Consider the following 22,110-nt stretch of genomic DNA (forward strand, 5'->3'; position numbering starts at 1 on the left):
CATATGCAATACCGCATCAGATGAACCTGTAACCTATGTACAAACACAAATTGTAACACAATATTTGCAACCTACCTAAGTTATTATAGGGAACATTTTAATTACCTTTAGAGAAGTATTGATAACACTATTCAATGAAAAGTCAAACTAATAAATGATTTATGAAAAATTCATTTTATCATAATTAGTTGTTTAATTTATCTCTATGATATATTAAGACCTTTAACACCATATGCAATATTTGATATGTTTATATGGTTGTACGTCATTAAAATAAGGACTCAGATTTAGGAATATACGGTTACATGTGATAAAATTGAAAATGTAAAACCATCATAATCATTTAATTATTGACCTACTAATATGTAGCCTTTTTTGTAGAAATGGATATCACTAAAAAACCTGGCATATTGAAAATTAAATTAGCGATTTAATGATTCTTATGCATACTTTTATATACATTTTTTAGAAACCTACCTTCTGTGGGAGAGGTACTTGCCAGTGATATGGCCTGACCCATCACAGCCTGGTATAGGACATCTGAAACAGCAAAATATACTTCTTCATATATCCAGAAATTATATTGTACGCCTAAAAAGGAAAGAACACCTTCATAATTTCAAGAATCCATAAATTACGATCTTCAACTCTTGCTTTGCTTTTCTTTACATTTAAGTGAAACTCATAACATAACACGCTACCGCTTTGATGTTATCTTGTTATACAAACACATTTGTATAGGTCCCTGCTTTAAGATGCATTGTGCTCCATTTAACATATTCCAAATGCCCTCCCCCTTTACTCACCAAGGCCCGATTTTTCACGACAAATCTCAAGTCTGTTGTAAGAAATTAAATGTTATCTGAATTTATTCAGATTGAAATAAAACATGCCATACTAATATTGTACCGACAAACTGCATAATATTAATTGAAATTTGTGCTTAGAAAATACATAAATAGCTGATATTTTGTGGTTTTGCATCAAATAAAAAAGTTATTTTTGACTTATGTTGAATAAGAGATTAATAATCCATTTTGCTCAAAAGGAATTGCTTTCATGGTCTAGGATCTGATAACAATATATTGAAGGTTACATTTGGCAACTATTCATCAAACCATGGTCCATGATATGAGGAGTTTATCAAGTTGTGACCTTCAATCAACTAATCAGAGCCTTTCTTTCATGGTCCATGGTATGAGGAGGACTTACCAAAGGTTATCAAGTTGTGACCTTTCATCAAACCAATCAGAGCCTTGCTTTCATGGTCCATGGTATGAGGAGGACTTACCAAAGGTTATCAAGTTGTGACCTTTCATCAAACCAATCAGAGCCTTGCTTTCATGGTCCATGGTATGAGGAGGACTTACCAAAGGTTATCAAGTTGTGACCTTTCATCAAAACAATCAGAACCTTGCTTTCATGGTCCATGGTATGAGGAGGACTTACCAAAGGTTATCAAGTTGTGACCTTTCATCAAACCAATCAGAACCTTGCTTTAATGGCCCATGGTAGGAGGATTTATCAAAGGTTATCAAGTTGTGACCTTTCATGAAAGCATGGTATGATATCACACTTCTGCAACACAGCTTACCTGAGTGGTTCATCGTCCCTCTTCTCAATCTCTTTGCCGAGGATCCTCTTGAGTTTCGCTGCCCTGGGACAGCCAGACAGGCTCCGATGGGATGTGTAGTTGCCAGTCACATGACCAGAACCGTCACAACCCGGAGTAGGGCATCTTGAACACGAAGAGAAAGTAGCTTGAAGGATTTAGTGAAAGGATTTAGTTTCATAAGAAACTTTCATATCAAATAAAGGGTGCACAATCTTATTAGTGCTTTGCATATACATTGTATATAATTCTTAATGTTCAAGATTATAAAATTAATATATTTCTGTAACAACTGCAAACTTTCTTGTTAAGTTTTTTGTAAACCTATAACTGAAGTTTTAGTAATCATGTTAAGCTATTTGCATAAAGTATCGGATATGTTCTCAAAATGTTACTAGTTTTGTGTTGTTATTGTTAGTGAAAATTTTTGCTGTACAATATTGCAGTTAAACATAAACAATCAGCATAATGTAAACATATTTATATGGATAGATGACTTAAAATTCAGTAATATTAACATAGATGATGTGCAATAAAACAAATATATTCACAAAAGAGAGAATACATTTCACCCATTACCCAATAAACAAAACATTTAGCCAACAAAATACAAAGATACAACAATTATTTGAATATGAAATAAATATAACATCCATACCTGCTTGATCGTTCAAAGAAGTAAACAACACCATGCCAACCTCTGGGATTTGGGTGGACTATACTTCCCAACTCCAAGGAAACTTCATCACTCAATTTGTCACTCAAAATGACCAGGGGATCTTCTCATTCAAATTCAACAAGACTATTGCCAAGCAATAAAAGTCCCCTACCGGCTCCACCATTGTCAGAAATTTCACCATTTTTAGAATATTTATTTTTTTGTTTCCTGGCAACCACAATTTTTGACATAGGAACAAAATGAAATGACGTGCATAATGTCCATATTGCCATCTATCCATGTTTAGAGTTTCATGAAAAAATATAAGGAACTTTTAAAGTCATCGCAGGATCCAGAAAAACACACCATTTTCAGCACTATTTCTAGTCTATTTGTTGCCATAGCAACCACAATTTTTGAGGTAGGAACAAAATGAAATGACGTGCATAATGTCCATATTGCCATCTATCCATGTTGCAAGTTTCATGAAAAAATATTAATAACTTTTTAAGTTGTCGTAGGATCCAGAAAAACACACCATTTTCAGCACTATTTCTAGTCTATTTGTTGCCATAGCAACCACAATTTTTGACGTAGGAACAAAATGAAATGACGTACATAATGTCCATATTGCCATCTATCCATGTTGCAAGTTTCATGAAAAAAAATTAAGAACTTTAAAAGTTGTCGCAGGATCCAGAAAAAAACACCATTTTCAGCACTATTTCTAGTCTATTTGTTGCCATAGCAACCACAATTTTTGACATAGGAACAAAATGAAATGACGTGCATAATGTCCATATTACCATCTATCTATGTTCCAAGTTTCATGAAAAAATATTTAGAACTTTTAAAGTTATCGCAGGATCCAGAAAAGTGTGACGGACGGACGGAGACAAAACCATAAGTCCCCTCCAGTGAAACCGGTAGGGGACTAATTATCACATAGCCTATTCAGATCATGATGAATTTCTCTAACAAGCGAAAAATGCTTACGGTTACACCATCCATTATTATTTCAATGTAAGCATTTGTATATATTTCCTTTATGTATTTTGTATGTCCTTTACTTTAAGAATAAACTTACATAACAGATTATATTAAAATTAAGTCTATTAAAACTTCATTTTGTAGCAAAGTCTTACACGCTTAAGTGGAGATTTTACTGGCTTTTTCACTTGAACTTGGCTTCACTTTATATTGTTATTTTTTATTCACTTGAAGGCTTCCACTCAATAAAAAAGCAGAAACATTTCTCAATTATGCTTGCAATTGAATTGTTTTGTCCATAAATGGTCATGTTTTGTTTTATATTATTGCATAATAGCTGATATTTATGTTCATGTTTTGTTTGATATAAATGCATACTGGCTGACATTAATGCTCATGTTTTGTTTTATATATCTCCGCCAAGGACGGTCCCAAGTCCGCGCTGAAAAAGGAGGAGGGTTGGGCATAGGGCTAGCTACCCTACCCTGTTGAAACCTTATTGCTACAGAAACGCAAAACAGAATAACAACAGACATCACGGACCTGGGAGAAGGTGGACCTCCAGCTGGAGGACGTATGACGCCGGACGGTGAAAGCTAGTGTCAACTGGAAGCCATCAGGCCGAAGACCATCATCTCCACTAGGACCTCTACCACCATCGGTACATAGAATGTCCGAACAATGTATGAGACCGTGAAGACAGCACAGGTGGCCGCAGAGATGAGGAAGTTCAACCTCACCATCCTAGGGATCAGTGAATCAAGATGGACTGGCTCTGGGAAGAAGCGACTGACTTCCAGTGAGTTACTGTTGTTCTCAGGGCATGAGCAGGAGGATGCAGCACACACCCAGGGAGTAGCCCTAATGCTTTCCAAGTCGGCACAGAGAGCGCTCATCGGGTGGGAGGCACACGGACCTCGGATCATGACGGCCTCTTTCCTTACAAAGAAGAAGAGGATCAACATGGACATAATCCAGTGCTACGCCTCAACAAACGACAGTACAGAGGATGAGAAGGACAACTTCTACAATAGACTGTCAACCATCATACAAGACAGACCAAAGAGAAACATCATCATTCTAATGGGTGACTTTAACGCCAAGATGGGCAGTGACAACCGAGGATATGAGGAGATCATGGGAAAGCAAGGGTTAGGCGAGATGAACGACAACGGGGACAGATTCGTCGACCTGTGCGCCACAAGTAACCTGGTCATCGGAGGAAGTTTTTTCCACCACAGAAGGATACACAAGGCAACTTGGGTGTCACCAGACCCGTCAATGGAGAACCAAATTGACCACTTGTGCATCGCAAGGAGTTTACGTCGCTCTCTTCAGGATGTACGTGTCGAGCGAGGAGCAGACATGGCTTCGGACCATCATCTCCTTGTCGCCCGATTGAAACTAAAGCTGAAGAAGAGTTGGACAGGGGGGCCCAACCAACGCCAACGGTACAACACTGCCACTCTGAAAGACACCTGGAATCAAGAAGAGTTCAAGGTCACTCTCTCCAACAAGTTCCAGGTCCTAGAGGAGCTGCTTGAAGAAGGGACGATAGAGCAGACGTGGCAGAACGTGAAAGAAGCAGTGACTTCAACATTCCAAGAAGTACTGGGCCCTAAGTCTTACACCCACAAGGAGTGGATGACAGCAGAGATGCTTCAGAAAGTTGAGGAAAGACGAGAAAAGAAGACAAGTGTAAACAACAGCAGAACACGCGCCGCAAAAGTGAAAGCACAAGTAGAGTACACCGAAGCAAATAGGAGCATCAAGCAAAGTATCAAAGAAGACAAGAGGAACTACCTAGAGACGCTTGCAACAAAGGCGGAAGAGGCAGTCTATCAGAACAGTACAAAAGATCTGTACTCCATCACCAAGAGACTAGCAGGAAAGTTTGCCAAGCCAGAGAGGCCAGTAAGGGAAAAAATGGAGGAGTAATACCAGATGATGAAGGGCAGAAGAAGAGGTGGATTGAGCACTTCCAGGAGCTACTCAACAGGCCTGCCCCTGTGAACCCACCAGAGATTCTGCCAGCTACAAGCAATCTGCCAATCAACTGCTACACTCACACAAAGGAAGAGATCAGCAGCGCCATCAAACAATTGAAGAACGGCAAATCTGCAGGACCTGACAGCATACCGGCAGAAGCGCTTAAGGCTGACGTGGAGACCAGTGTGGACCTACTACACCCGCTCTTCAGCAAGATATGGGAAGAAGAAGAAATCCCAACAGAGTGGAAAGAGGGTTACCTCATCAAGCTTCCCAAGAAAGGCGACCTCAGTTCCTGCTCCAACTACCGAGGAATCGCGCTGTTATCCATCCCAGGAAAGGTGTTTAATCGCATCCTACTGAACCAAATGAAAGACGCAGTAGACTCGCATCTCCGTGACCAACAAGCAGGCTTCCGAAAGGAGAGATCGTGCAGGGATCAGATCGCAGCCCTGCGCATCATTCTGGAACAATCCCTGGAGTGGAATTCGCCGTTGTATGTCAACTTTATTGACTATGAAAAGGCGTTCGACAGCGTTGACCGGGAGTCCCTCTGGAGACTTCTGAGACACTACAGAGTGCCAGAAAAGATCACCAACATCATCAGGAGTCTTATGAGGGAATGACCTGCAGAATTGTTCACGGCAGACAGCTCACGGATGCCTTTGAAGTGAGAACTGGTGTGAGGCAAGGCTGTTTACTCTCACCTTTCCTGTTCCTGCTGGCCATAGACTGGGTAATGAAGACATCAACGGAGCAGAAGCGGAATGGAATTCAGTGGACACTCTGGGAACAGTTGGAAGACCTTGACTTTGCTGATGATTTGGCTCTTCTCTCCCACACCCAACAACAGATGCAGGAAAAGAAAAAACATGGTTGCAAACAACTCAGCTAGACTGGGCCTCACCATCAACAAAGTGAAGAGCAAGGTGTTCAGGACCAACGCATTAAACAACACACCCATCACAGTCCAAGGCGAGGTGCTGGAGGAGGTGGAAAGCTTCACCTATCTCGGCAGCATTCTGGACAACCAGGGAGGAACGGATGCAGATGTCAGAACCCGCATCGGTAAAGCACGAGCAGCCTTCCATCAGCTGAAGAACATCTCGGGATCCAGCGTAATTGGCAACACCACCAAGATTAGGCTCTTCAATACCATTGTGAAGCCGCTACTCCTCTATGGAGCAGAGACCTGGAGAACCACTGTCACCACCATAAAGAAAATACAGGTCTTCATCAACATCTGCGTCAGGAAGATCCTCAAGATCCGCTGGCCAGACAAGATCTCCAACGAAGAATTATGGAGAAGAACAAACCAGCAGCCAGTTGAAGAAGACATACTTCAGAGACGTTGGAGGTGGATAGGCCACACCCTTCCCAAGCCTGCATCCAATACAACAAGGCAATCCCTCACATGGAACCCCCAAGGAAAAAGGAAGAGAGGGCGGCCTAGAAACACCTGGTGCCGTGATCTGGATGCAGATGCTAAGCAGATGGGCCAAACATGGGGGCAGCTTGAGAGACTCGCCCACAACCGAGACGCCTGGAGGAAGCTGGTTGGCGGCCTATGTCCCAGATGGGACCACAGGCGAAGATGATTTGTTTTATATACATGTACATGTATCTGCAGCATGGATGAATTTTGTTGACATTTCAAGTGATATATTTTGTTCAGATCATTGAATATCACCCTTATTAAATACACTTTTATTGAAGACTTGCTTAAAAAGCATATATTCAGTTCTTAAAACTAGGTTTGCATGATTCACAGTCTCCCTATGGGCAAATAGACAAGCTATAATCTAACCTATTATTATGCATTGTCACAAAATTTGGTATTCAAAAAAAGAGAGAAAAGTGGTTGTTAACAGTTTATGAGGACCATTGCTTTCCAGGAAACCAAAATATTAAGGCCATAAGTAAAATACTATGTATAATAATAACATTTGCCAAGACAGGCATTAACTATTTGATTGTACAGAGCAACCCAGTTGATTTGTACCTTTTGTTATTATATACATAATCATATGCCTTTGTTCCACTGAAATGAACTAAGAAAAGTAACACAAAACATGTATTTAAGCAGAGTTCTCAAACAAACTCAAATTCAAAACAAGGGCTGTTTGTAAAACATGCATGCCCCCCATATGGGCTGTCCATTGTAGTGGCAGCCATTGTGTGAATACGTTTTTTGTCACTGTGACCTTGACCTTTGACCTAGTGACCTGAAAATCAATAGGGGTCATCTGCGAGTCACGATCAATCTACCTATGAAGTTTCATGATCCTAGGCGTATGCGTTCTTGAGTTATCATCTGAAAACAATTTTACTATTTCGGGTCACTGTGACCTTGACCTTTGACCTAGTGACCTCAAAATCAATAGGGGTCATCTGCGAGTCATGATCAATGTACCTATGAAGTTTCATGATCCTAGGCCCAAGCGTTCTTGAGTTATCATCTGACAACCACCTGGTGGACGGACCGACAGACCGACCCACCGACATGAGCAAAGCAATATACCCCCTCTTCTTCAAAGGGGGGCATAATGATTGAAACAAAAACAACAAACTAAATGTAAATGTATCAAGACACTCCAAATGTAAAACCATACATTTTTAGATTGCAGTTGTTTTTTCTCAAAGAAACAAACAATTTACAGGCACACAATGGTGAAAACAGAACAAGGTATTAAAATGGTATAAAGCAGACTAAACAAGGGACAAAATTGTCACAAAACCAGGTTTTCATTGTGAAAAAAAATCTGATTAAGGGAGACAACTCAAACTGAACTTTTGAAATGAACAAACAAAATTAACCCCCTTTGTAAGTTTGTTTAAAAAAAAATCTATTTTAAGTTGTGGTGACCTTGACATTGGAGATATTGACGTGATTCTTTCGTGCGACACACCGTCCCATGATGGTGAACAAATGTGCCAAATAATTGTAAAATCTCACAATGAATGACATAGTTATGGCCCAGACAAGCTCATTTATTGCCAATTTTGACCTTTGAACTCAAAGTGTGACCTTGACCTTGGAGATATCGACGTAATTATTTCGCGCGACACACCGTCCAATGATGGTGAACAAATGTGCCAAATGATTTTAAAATATGACAATGAACGACATAGTTATGGCCCGGACAAGCTTGTTCCGCCCGCCCGCCAGCCAGCCAGCCAGCCCGCCCGCATTCGCCAATCTAATAACCAGTATTTTCCTTCGGAAAACCTGGTTAAATATCGTGCAATCATGCATTTGGAGTGGCTTACAAATAGAAACTCAGCACACAAAAGCTACACCGGTGCAAACTTCATGCAAACTGAAAAAACGAAATCCAATGCACAGGGCCACTGACACGGTTACTATAAATAGCCCTTACTTTTGTTCAACCTGATTGGCCTGAACAGTAGCTCTATCGACCAATGGGCATCCAGACAAACTACGGTGGGAGGAGTAATTACCAGACACATGTCCTGTGCCATCACAACCAGGGGTTGGGCAAGTTAGTAGCTCTCTGGGGCCGTTAAACATGCTTGCATGCGCTACAGATCTGAGCGGTGATAGATCTGGAGAGCCTGGTCTGGACTCTGGGAGATCATGAACTGGTAGATCATGAACTGGTTGATCATGAACTGGTAGATCATGAACTGAGCTGTTAGTAGCAGAAAACAGAAATCAATGTCAAACAAGACTATTGCCAAGCATATATGACCCCTACCGGCTCAACCATTGTCAGATTTTTTTGTTTTTATTATATTATTTTTGCCATAGCAACCAGAATTTTTGACGTAGGAACAAAATGAAACTAGAGCTTTGTCACAGATGTGATGAATACCCCCACATGCCGCATTGACACATAATATTTTGCATGCCGTCTTCACAAAAAACAGTAGACACCATGCTCAATTTTTAAAACGCGCTAAGTGACCCCTTTACCAAGTTTTTGACCCAGAAAGGCCCATGTTCTAACTTGGCCTTAAGATCATCTCCATAAAACTTCTGACCAAGTTTGAAGAAGATCGGATGTAGACTACTTGAATTAGAGAGCGGACACCATGCTGAATGTTAAAAAACGCACTAAGTGACCCCGTGACCTAGTTTTTGACCCGGCATGACCCATATTCAAACTTAGACATCATCTAGATACAACTTCTGACCAAGTTTGGTGAAGATTGGATGAAAACTACTTGAATTAGAGAGCGGACAACATTGTGATGTTTAAAAACGCACTAAGTGACCCCGTGACCTTGTTTTTGACCCGGCATGACCCATATTAAAACTTGTCCTAGGCATTATCAAGATACAACTTCTTACCAATTATGGTGAAGATTGGATAAAAACTACTTGAATTAGAGAGCGGACAACATGGTGAGGTTTAAAACACACTAAGTGACTATCTTTCAAGTTTAATGAAAAAATATTAAGAACTTTTAAAGTTATCGCAGGATCCAGAAAAGTGTGACAGACTGACTGACTGAAATACTGACGGACACACAGAGCGCAAACCATAAGTCCCCTCTGGTTTCACCGGTAGTGGACAATAAGCTGGACTTTGACAGTGGTGAGGAATATCGTTGGAAGTCACAATGTAAAATATGTAGCACGTTCATAGTAGAAATTTACTCCGACATGGCAAATTTTTACCACAGGGAAATCTTGTTGTTTTTTAATGTTGTAGAGGACAACTTTACAATGTTATAAATACCAAACATTAAAATTGGGGTTCCTGAGAAAAGTTGTATGTAAGCCTATATAATTTTGTGACCCCCAGGGCCAGTGTTCAACCTTTTTTTTACACAAATTTGTACAGGACTACTATATTATGATATGTACCAAACACAAAATCCTGTGAAGCTTGTGGTTTAAGAGAATTTATGTTGATCATTGTTTATATTAATAATCATTAAGTCATATAATGTCTGCGTTGAAAAAAAGGGCATTACTTAAAAAAAAATGTTGGATGATAACAAAAGCAAATGCACAACTTTATAAGAAACAAGGTCTGCAAGTTTGAATGTTGTATGTGTAAGAGAAATCTTCACACAAAATTTTGTCTATGGACAGACCGACAGACATTAATACTGATTTTAGTATACCCGCAATCACTTCAAATCAGTGGATATGAAAATGCATATTTTTAAAAGAACATGCATGTTAAAAACAATCAGCGAAGAATGGACATTTTTATCAATCCCATGGGATTAAATATTTAATGGCAAAAAAATTAACTTGCTATATCTATACAAGATCAGTTCATTCATCAGAACGAAATGATGATGGGACATCATTCTTCATTGCTACATGACATCAATACATATGGGCCTCGCTCTGTGAAAAGGGGATGAAATGCAAGTGCATAAAGTGTTGTCCAAGATTAGCCTGTGCAGTCCACACAGGCTTATCAGGGACATCACTTTCCGCTTAATATTATTTGTTAAAGAAAGTCTCTTCTTAGCAGACTTAGCGGACTGCACAGGCTAATCTGGGACGACACTTTAAACACACGCATTAAACCCCCATTTCACAGATTGACTCATATCAATTCTTAGACTGCATGCCATGCCAACATACACTGGCACACATCTGGTCTATCCAATACATGTAATTATGTTATTAACTCTTTCAGTGCTGAAACCGAATTTTGATGGCCTTTGCAAACAGTTTGGATCCAGATGAGACCCCACAGAACGTGGCGTCTTATCAGGATCCAAACTGTTAGCTATTCTGATAGTATTCTTTGATAATAATTCGAAGAAAATGCTAATTTTAGAACTTTAGCAGACAACATTTTAGCAGACGACAAATTTCCCAGCATGCAAAGGGTTAAGCCATTCTCTGGGAAAACGAATCCACACAGGCTCATCAGGGATGTCAAAACTGACAGCTTAAATTGCAGTCCCTGATAAGCCCATTCCAACTGCACAGGCTAATCTGGGACAACACTTTACACACATTCATTAATCTTCATTTTCCCAGCACGCAGCTCAATAAGTTCAGAGTCTTAAATAAATAACTAAAAGAATCTTTTAATGCATGGAATATTCTCAGTGGCTTCTATTTGGAGAATTTGTTGAATTGTCTGTTTGGCATATAGGCAGAATAAAACTTAGCTTAGTAAAACAGTTAATAAGACAAAGGAAAGGAAAAAACAATCTAACAAAGACAAGAACTTTAAACATGAACCATCAGAAAAGGATGTGTTTTTTTTAAGACGAAACAGTACTTTTGAATATAAGACGAGGTCACCGTGGCTTAGTGGATATGGTGTCCATCTAGCTATCGGGAGGTAACGGGTTCGATCCCCACTGTGGGAGCGTTCTTTAGATCTCCCCCATAGACACCCAGCAAACAGACTCAAAGCGTTTCAAATAAGCCTTAGGCTTTCTATGCAATCCAGCTCAAATAAATAGGTTTCAATATAAGACACATCATAAAATACTTAATCAAACTCACATCAACTCATCATAAAAATGTTGCAAGAGCCTTTCAAGTCTTTTGGAGTAAATAAGGAAGTGAGCAACACTGTGAAAACCTGGCTTAATGCATGTGGCTAAAGTATTGTCCAAAATTAGCCTGTCCATTAAACACAGGCTAAATGCATGTTGCTAAAGTATTGTCCAAAATTAGCCTGTCAATTCAGCACAGGCTTAATGGATGTTGCTAAAGTATAGACCAAAATTAGCCTATCCATTCAACACAGGCTTAATGCATGTGGCTAAAGTATTGTCTGAAATTAGCCTGTCCATTCAACACAGGCTTAATGCATGGGGCTAAAGTATTGTCCAAAATTAGCCTGTCCATTAAACACAGGCTTAATGCATGTGGCTAAAGTATTGTCAAATATTAGCCTGTCCATTCAACATAGGCTTAATGCATGTGGCTAAAGTATCGACCAAAATTAACCTGTCCATTCAACATAGGCTTAATGCATGTTGCTTAAGTATTGTCCAAAATTAGCCTGTTCATTCAACACAGGCTTAATGCATGTGGCTAAAGTATTGTCCACAATTAGCCTGTCCATTCAACACAGGCTTAATGCATGTTGCTAAAGTATAGACCAAAATTAGCCTATCTATTCAACACAGGCTTCATGCATGTGGCTTAAGTATCATCCAAAATGAGCCTGTCCATTCAACACAGGCTTAATGCATGTGGCTAAAGTATGGTCCAAAATTAGCCTGTCCATTCAACACAGGCTAATCAGGGAAACACTTTATGACTAGACTGGATTTTTGTTTAGGATAGACCTACTTTTAACTTAACAATCCAAAAAAGCGGAAAGTGTCTGTGCAGACTAAACACAACTTCACATGCATTAGGCCTGGTTTTCCATTTATTGTTTGTGCTCATAACCTCAGTTCATTAAGATTAATACTTCTATATTAAATGGTTTCATTTTTTCTTGAAATCACACAAATAAAGACAAATAAGACAAGGGACAAAATTGTCACAAAACCAGGTTTTCATTGTGAAAAAAAAATCTGATAAAGGGAGAAAACTCAAACTGAACTTTTGAAATGAACAAACAAAATTAACCCCCTTTGTAAGTTTGTTTTAAAAAAAAATCTATTTTTAGTCGTGGTGACCTTGACATTGGAGATATTGACGTGATTCTTTCGTGCGACACACCGTCCCATGATGGTGAACAAATGTGCCAAATGATTTTAAAATCTCACAATGAATGACATAGTTATGGCCAGGACAAGCTCATTTATGGCCATTTTTGACCTTTGAACTCAAAGTGTGACCTTGACCTTGGAGATATCGACGTAATTGTTTCGCGCGACACACCGTCCAATGATGGTGAACAAATGTGCCAAATGATTTTAAAATCTGACAATGAACAACATAGTTATGGCCCGGACAAGCTTGTTCCGCCCGCCCGCCAGCCAGCCCGCCAGCCAGCCAGCCCGCCCGCATTCGCCAATCTAATAACCAGTTTTTTCCTTCGGAAAACCTGGTTAAAAACCTGGTTAATGATCCCATCTTTTAAACAAGTCAGGTCAGGCAACTTTTAAAGCAACATATTGAGCTTCTAATTGTAAATTAATTAATTCATACAAAATAAAATAGCAACCTATGAGTCACTTGCACCATTAAATTTCAAAGAAAATAATTAAACATTTGTTCATTAATTAATATGGTAAACTGTTAACACATTTTTAAGGGATTAAAAACTCCCTCCTCTAATTTTGAACATAATAATAAGGTACAATGAAATACCTGTTACTGGTGAGTAAATACATTACAGCAAAAGACAGGGTTTTTTCCTCAATTTTATTTAAGCAAGTATATTTAACAAAACAATTTCAAAAGATCTTCTGTAAAAATGTACAAAAAGCTTTAAGCTTTAACAACAACAGCTCATTACAATACACTTCAGGTTATCTAACAATCTGACACTGCAGAAATTGCGCATCTCACATAGAAATGTTAGCTGATACAAATGTTTCATATATGAGCCTTATTCTGAGAAAACTGGGCTTAATGCCTGTGAGTAAAGTGTCTTCCAGATTAGCCTGTGCAGTCCGCACAGGCTAATCAGGGACAACACTTTCCGCCTTAACTGGCTTTTCGTGTAATAGAGACTTCCTTTAAAAGAAATATACCTTAAAAGCGGAAAGTGTCGTCCCTGATTAGCATGTGCTGACTGCACAGGCTAATCTGGGACGACACTTTACGCACAGGCATTAAGCCCAGTTTTCTCAGAACAAGGCTCATATATGAAACATTTGTATCGGCTAACATTAAGCCCAGTTTTCTCAGAATGCAACTCATATAATCCTCAATATGAGCTAAACAATTGAGACCTACTTATCATTAATTAGACTTTGGGCTATTATCAAAATAAGTACATATAAGAACATGCAATGTTCATAGTTGTTTGGTCTGACTCGTTTTTTTTAAATTAGGTTTAATATTAATATTTAATAATTATTCATTGAAAAATATTAAGCATTTTAATTTAAATATTATTTCTTTGACATTTTTTCATTCAGGTTATCTAACATATTAAATTTCTTTTTTCGTTTAACAATTGATTAAAAATATTCAATAACTTATAACTTGTTTTCGCACCTTGATAAACATTCCAAATGTAAGACCATAGATTTGAAAAGTATGAAAACATTATCAGATCACTCAAATATATTCCCAACAAAAAATTGTGGCGCTCTGTGTTTCATCAAAGTAAAATATAAATCAAAATGTACAATAATTCTAGTACCAGACCATTAGAAAATACATACATGTACTAATACATTTCAAAACATAAGAACATACACACATAGAAACAAATGTACATAGAAGGTAAACATTCATTATACCAGTTGAAATATTTCATATAAAATGTCTAACCATCAGAAGTCGGCAACCTAAATACTTATAATGTTTAATGGTAACATTAATATGTGACAAGAAATATATAATAAAACTGAAATTAAACTGCTTGTCAAAAAATATTTTATCATTCTGTGAATATCATTAAGGTAACCGTTTAATAGAAGAAATATCAAATAATGATATAATTTTTTCTCTGAACTGTATGCTCATGAATTTTTTGTTATTGACATCTGTTGAGAACAAAATTGCTTTAGTAAGTTTGCAGATACCACATTTTCAGGATTTGCCCCATCAGAAAGCCCCTTTAGAAGTATGAAAACTCTACTCAAGTAATAAATGGTATTGAAAGGGACATTTTCACAGATGTTGGTATGTATTGAAGTTTGTCATTAAATGCCTTATATTGATCAATATAATATTGGAATTAAAAAGTTCTAGTAAACAAGAGATGTGTTTGTCTGAAACACAATTCCCCCTACTGCGCCACTTTGATTTATTTATTTTTGTTTTTGATTATATCCCTTTAAAAAATATTACCTCCTTGTAAAAATGATCTGTAACTGCCAAATGATAAATAGAAATTATCACCCTTTAAAGCTTGCTACTTCCCTTGGATTTTTTTTTTCCTTTGACCTTGAAGGATTACCTTGACCTTTCACCACTCAAAATGTGCAGCTCCATGAGATACACATGCATGCCAAATATCAAGTTGCTATCTTCAATATTGCAAAAATGATGGCTAATGTTTAAGTTTTTGGACTGACAGACGGACAGGCAGTTCAAATGCTATATCCCTACCGGGGGCATAAAAAAAGAATACTATTAAAGAAAAAAAAAGTAACCCTAAAGTTTAACTGGGCTAGAACCACTAAACCCTCGAGTAAAAGTTTATTGCTTAGACCGTTCAGCCATGCTTATCAGGGACCTTTTTTAACTGATTTTTTATGTCCTCCAGTCTATACTGGGGGACATATTGTTTTTGCCCTGTCTGTTTGTTGGTTTGTTTGCGTCAAACTTTAACATTGGTCATGCATGCCAAATATCAAGTTGCTATCTGAAGCGACATAGAAGTTATGATAATTTTTCGAAACCTAAACGCGAAACCTAGACGCAAAGTGTTACGGAAGGACAGACGGACAGACAGACGGACGGTCTGATCATTATATGCCCTCCTTCAGGGGCATAAAAAGTTATTCAAGAAAGATTTTTTTTTGGAAATGCAACATCACATCCATAACATCAGGAATGGTATTAGTACATGTAAGTGGTAAATTGCCAACAGCCCAAAACGTTTACAGGCAATCAATTTCACTTTAAAAAAACCTGTTTGGATCACTTATTTGACATTGAATATGCACCATATTTAAAGTAATTAATTGGGACAAGCGTTTGCTCTGCCATATGAATGAAAGGTCACTCATATTCAAGAACATGCAATAACAATTACAAAACACTAAACTGAATTTTTCAAATAATTCTGTCCTGCACAAGCACTAGTAAATTTACCTTTAATTTTTTTGGTAACAATCAGTGCATAGCATTATTTTATCAACAGTATCTGGTAGAGTTTTAATCCATATAACATCAATCTAACAAAGCAAGGTATAAAATATTCAGTACTAACCATGCCAGAAATAATATTGGAAAAAAATAATGTATATTTTTATATAATTATCAAAGTACAGTTCCCGAAGACTAATGACAAAAGTTACATTAACAAAAGTTAACACAGACAATTTGTTTTTAAGTATACATGTAGAACAAAAGCTCTATTGCATTCAAACTTGGTTGAACCAGACGTTTGGTTACTTTACTCACTATGAAATTACTTTTCAAAAATGTCATACTTGTTCAGTCAAATACAGAAATTGAAAACTGACAAGGCTTGGAGCGTTAAGCAGAAAGAAATAACAAACATCTACTACAGTAACATTTATTTTTCATTATCATAAACAACAAACTTCAAAAACCTTGCATAATTCTGAAACAAATATGTTTCAATTGTATCAACATTTGTATACTTAGCCAATAAAGCTTACATCAAATATTTAACAAAGTGTCATCAAGACAGGATAGTAAAGAATACTTTATAAAACAAGTACAACATCACATTGTGTACACCGATTTTAAGTTAACAAGAACTTAGTTTCACAAAAAACAGCTTTCCCCTCCTGTATTAATGTTGTCAAAGTACTAACCCGAACTCCATTTGTTTAATTTACCCATTTATGCCTAGTGTCGAGAAAAAAGGCCATGGCAAACAGCGTAGACCCAGATGAGACGCCGCATCGCATCAGGGTCTGCGCTGTTTGCTTAAATTTTCTGTAAGAAATATTCGAAATATAGAAATAAACATACTAGACATCCCTAATTTTGGCAATAAATTGATCCAATTTAGAAGGATGGGAGAGTCCACTAGGCATAAATGGGTTAAGATAACGTAAATTCTTCTAAGCTATGGCAGTATCCTGATTTCTCTACCATGGAAAGCAAATTCCTGTCAAAAGATAAAGCTGAAACATTATGCATAAATCCCATATAGTTTTTATTTCATTAACCACAGCAACCAACATTTTTGTTGGAAAATTCAACTGAAATATCATGCATATTTTTTATATGGCATACTATCATAACAAGTTTCATCAACCATGCACAAGTACTTAATGAGTTATTGCAGATTGGGACGAACAGATGGACAGAGAGACCAGGTATAAACCTATAGTCCACACATGGGAACTGCTTGGAAACTAATAGAAGGCAAACAATTATCACTGTGCTGAAATGATTAGAAAATGGAGATGATGTTAAACTAAGAGTAAGTACAAACTAAAAAGATGTACCGGTAATGCCAAACTCTAGTTAATACAATAGAAAATAAAATGATGTCAAAAAAGAGAAAAAATGAAATTCAATCAATTAATAAGCAATAACCACTAGCAATATTAAATTTCATCATACTTAAATCAATGCTTAAGTGTTTAATTGATTAAATGAACAGACCAGGGTACATCACAGTGTTTTTTTTCACTGACTGATTTTGTAGCCTCACATCAACTTTGCAATGCAAAAGTCTAGCACTCAAAGCAAGGTAATCAATAGAAAAAGAGCCGCGCATTTCACAAAATACAGGTAAAACAATTGCCTCAAATATAAAAGAATGTGATTTAAAACCCACTTCCTGGGAGGTATCTATCCCTCTTTAGGGACCCTTTAGCCCACTTCCAATGGGTTCACTAAAACTCAGCACTATCAAACAGATGATCCACAACATTTATACAAGCATTCAAAGAAGCATTCAACAGCACCAAATCACCCTCATTTCTTTAAGATTTCAAATTACTAATTCATCTTCCTACAGCATCCAGACAAAAATTATACCTACTTCAGACCTCACAACAAAAGCCAGAGGACATGAGCTCTGGGGAAAAGGGTCTTAAATCATGTAGGAAAAGCATCATCCCAGATTAGACTGTGCAGTCCACACAGACTTATCAGGGACGACACTTTGTTTTCATGAAATTTCCTGTTCGAAGGAAGTCTCTTCAAAACAAAAATCCAGTTTAACAGGAAAGTGTCGTCCACGATTAGCCTTTCAGGACTGGGACCACAATGGAAATAAGTGAAATCATTTTCGCTTTTTTGTGTTATCCCTGGTAATGGTTAGCATTTCAAGGTAATATTTATTTATTTGAACTTATATTTGTTATATTATGCATGTATTACTTAGCTAGTCTTTCATCAGTATTTGTTAGTATGTATCTATTTGTTTGTATCTTACCATGATTTGTGTATCAGTGCCAAAATAAAACTACTATCTGGGAAGACACATGAATCACATGCTTTAAGCCCCATTTTCCCAGACCATGGTTCAAACCCATTGACAACCACTAGTCCTCCTCTGTACAGTCAGTGATGAGGCTTTCTGAAGTCAGACAGGGTTCCTCCTCATCCTTTACAAACACCTGCCAGCTCTGGTCTTCTTGGAACTCAAAATTAAGCTGGCCACAGCCAGTGAGCGCTTCTGAATCTTCAGCCATCATCGATACAAACTCATCATTAAGCCTTTCTTCTTTTGCTTGTGATGTGCTGCTTAAGACACTGTCCATTTGCTGAGAGCCGTTGGTTGGCCGACTGTAAGAGGCACTGGTGGGAACCGTTAGCTTCCTTTGATGGGCATGCTGGTTTGCTGAGGTAGGTCTAATTACAACCTGTCCGACTTCCTTTTCTCCTTCAGACCTTCCAGTATTTAAAACCTCATTCTTTTCTTGTCCTTCCTTTTTATCAGATGCATCTTCATCATTATCCTCATTTTTGGATGAATCATCTGCACCTGCCATGCCTTCAGTGTCTCCTTCCATTTCCTCACATTTATCTTTATTTGATTTCAACAGCTTATTTTTTAACTTATGTAGTACATACTTTATCACAGGTGCCTTGTTGCCACTTTCTTCGCTTTGTTCTTCATTATTAATATAAATTTTAATGTCTTCCTGAAGATTGGACGAAACTTTGCTCAAATTTGAAGTGCTATGACTGTTATCATCAGCAGCATTTACATGCATACCCTGCCCAGCAATCGATCTAAGCTCATCCCTTTCTTCCAGCTCTGGTTTTAACATTTTCTGTAAAGGTTTACCTTTAGCTTTTTCGATGATTGACTTGCTCCACATTATTTCCTTACTCTGTTCAAGGATAGCGTGGTTAGATTTTTCCAGAGCTGATATCATTCTCGCATAATTTGAGCGCGGGGATTTGTGCTTTGCTTCTGCACTTGAATCGGATTCGGTTACAGATAGAGATACATTCGTGGAGTGAGTACTGCTTTGGGTTAAAATAGATTTCATTTGTGGGTATGCTACCTGTTGAGTAAGTGATTGCTTAGGAGCAGTGTGACGTGTTAATGGTACGCGTATGGTTTCATATTCTTTAAACACAGGTTTAGGGGCACCTATCGGGACTTTAAACACAGGTTTAGGGGTTGGAAAAGACATTTTGAGAGGAATATTATCTGTAGGTTTAAAAACAACGTACCGCTCAACAGATATGGAAGAAACTGATGTATTTGTGTCCGTTTTATCACTGGAATTACTCTCAGTGACTTTACTAATGACATTCTTGTCCTGATCTGCTGAGGTGTTCTGGGTTGCTGCTTTATTCTTGAAATACGCAGGTGTGGGAATGGTCAAAACTGCGTCTGCTGGGATGGACATCACTTTATCTTCATCGTCACTGTCTGCTCCACTCTGTCTCTGAATAAAACAAGGCTCACGTTCCGACTTGTCAGTCCTTTTCTTTATAGCATCGAGCAACCTTTGATCCTCCAAACTGTTGAACTCGGCTGGCTGACTAATCAGGGAGGAAATAACACTGGCAGCATCTGTCTTTGAGTTGTCTGACTGCACTGAAGAGAAAGATGACTGAGATGACTGGGATGAATTTGAATCTGTAGAAGAGGATCGAGGCTTTGGCCTATAGCCCTTTCTTTTACCCAGAATGTTTGGCCGTTCTCTTACCACCGGTCTCGTTACACGAGGGGAATCAGCTTCCATCATTGGACTCTCTGCATTGCTTGCGGCAGAAGCCTCCGAAGTCCCAGAAACAGGCTGGGATTCTTTGCTCGTCTTTGAGTCATTGTATCTCTTTAACTCCTTGACTAGGTTTATTGTCGTTGCTGCAAAAGACTGGTTGTTCTTTGGGCCGCTGTTGAAATTCTTAGAAAGAACCAGTGGCCTGAACTGTTTGCTTGCACCTGAAAAGAATCAAAGTATACCATCATACCATAAGCTAAATTGATAGAATATAAAAATGAATATGGATTACTTGCAAAGAATTTGTTTCACCTTAAGGAAATTTTGTAAGAGCTTAAATAGAGTGCTATTCAACATATAGCGCCATCCACAGACCTGTATGGTGCTCAACAGACCTGTAATTGTTTGATTTTGGGCCACATTTAAGATAATCTTTATAATACAAGAGGGCCACATTTACCTATGGTTATACTACAAAATGGGCCATGATGACTCTAAGTTGGTCACAGTGTGACAGATGTGGTAAATAAAAAGTTAACCACAATTATATTCACAAGAGGGCCAAGATGGCCCTAGTTCGCTAACATGAGAGGAGTCGGTTCATTCAATCTTTACCAAACGTCAAACTTGACCTAGATATTGTCCAGACAAACATCCTGGTCAAGTTTCATCATTATTGAACCAAAACTCTGGCATATGGAGTGTTTTTGTTTTTGTAAGATTTGACCTGGTGACCTATATTTTGAGTTGACCCGCTTACCAAACATCAAACTTTGCTTACAAAAATAAATACACTTCAACACCGTTATTTCGAAGTCGTCGGGACCGTTAAAAAAAACTTCGGATTAACGATGATTCGAAATAAACATTTGACAGAAGACTTCTTTGATTCTGTAAAAAATGAAACGTTGTGGAATTCACATGGTACGGTTACACGCTTACTGAAAAACGTAAACTAGTCAGATAGCAATAGATTTCCACTTGAAACAAACGGAGGAATAAAACAATTATTTTTCTTGTCTTTATTTTTGTCTTATTACAGAACATATAAAATAAAAGTAATAGCACAAATTATCAGACATACATACATATTAATACATTTTCGGAAATTACATACATATTAATACATTTTCGGAAATTAATTAAAAAATTTTTTAACTAATATGCGATGTCTCTCTGAACATCTGCGTTCGTGCAGACGACAAAGGTGTAATTATCGGCTTTTGACGCGCCATGACAAAGATGTGAAATTACGCTCAGTATTATGCAGTTTTGACTTCGGATTAAAGATTGTTAATAAGGTGCGAATTATAGTGTTGGGACCGAATGAATCACTTCGAATTAACGATTTCTTCGGTTTAACGAAGTTCGGATTAACAATGAAATTTTACATTAAACAAAGAAGAACCAATATCGGGACACGAAAAATACTTCGAAATAACGGTGACTTCGGATTATCGGTGTTCGAAATAACGTTGTTGAAGTGTATGACCAAGATTCATAAAATCTGAAACAAAATTGTGACCTCTAGAGTGTTTACAAGGATTTTGTATAATATAATGAAAATTTGGACAATCTAAAGGCAATAATTATGGCATTAATTATGTGATATATATATAAAACCAATCTTTTCACCAAGTTTCATGATAATTGGGTAAAAAATGTGACTTCAAGAGTGTTCACAAGCTTTTTATACTATATAAATATGAGAAAACTGCCCCCCCGGCAGCCATGTTATTTAACTGACCGGAACCATTTTTCAAACTCAACTCTTATATCAAGGAAACAAATGTTCTGACCAAATTTCATGAAAATTGGGCCAAAAATGTGACTTCTAGATTGTTCACATGTTTTCATTTTATACATATAGAGAAAAATGCCCCGCCCGCTGGCCGCCATGTTTTTTCACCGATCTGGACCATTTTCATACTCGTCCGAGATATCAATAAAACCAATGTTTTGACCAACTTTCATGATGATTGGGCAAAAA

The 22,110-nt window shown here is 37.7% G+C and overlaps 1 protein-coding gene across 2 annotated transcripts in view; it reads right to left on the minus strand.

The window, feature by feature from the left end:
• LOC127844402 (myelin transcription factor 1-like protein) overlaps positions 1-22,110 on the minus strand; it is a 91,308-nt gene that overhangs the window by 12,374 nt on the left and 56,824 nt on the right. The window contains exons 12-15 of one of the 2 annotated variants that reach the window (XM_052374550.1): positions 19,624-20,341; positions 8,630-8,902; positions 1,595-1,738; positions 478-540 (exon numbers count right to left, since the gene is read on the minus strand). In XM_052374550.1, the coding sequence (XP_052230510.1) occupies positions 478-540; positions 1,595-1,738; positions 8,630-8,902; positions 19,624-20,341 (1,198 nt within the window). Of the gene's footprint in view, positions 1-477; positions 541-1,594; positions 1,739-8,629; positions 8,903-15,162; positions 20,342-22,110 lie in introns of those variants that run through there. The other variant, XM_052374549.1, reaches the window with a different exon arrangement.

Source organism: Dreissena polymorpha, chromosome 9, assembly GCF_020536995.1.
Source record: "Dreissena polymorpha isolate Duluth1 chromosome 9, UMN_Dpol_1.0, whole genome shotgun sequence".
Lineage (NCBI taxonomy): Eukaryota > Metazoa > Mollusca > Bivalvia > Myida > Dreissenidae > Dreissena > Dreissena polymorpha.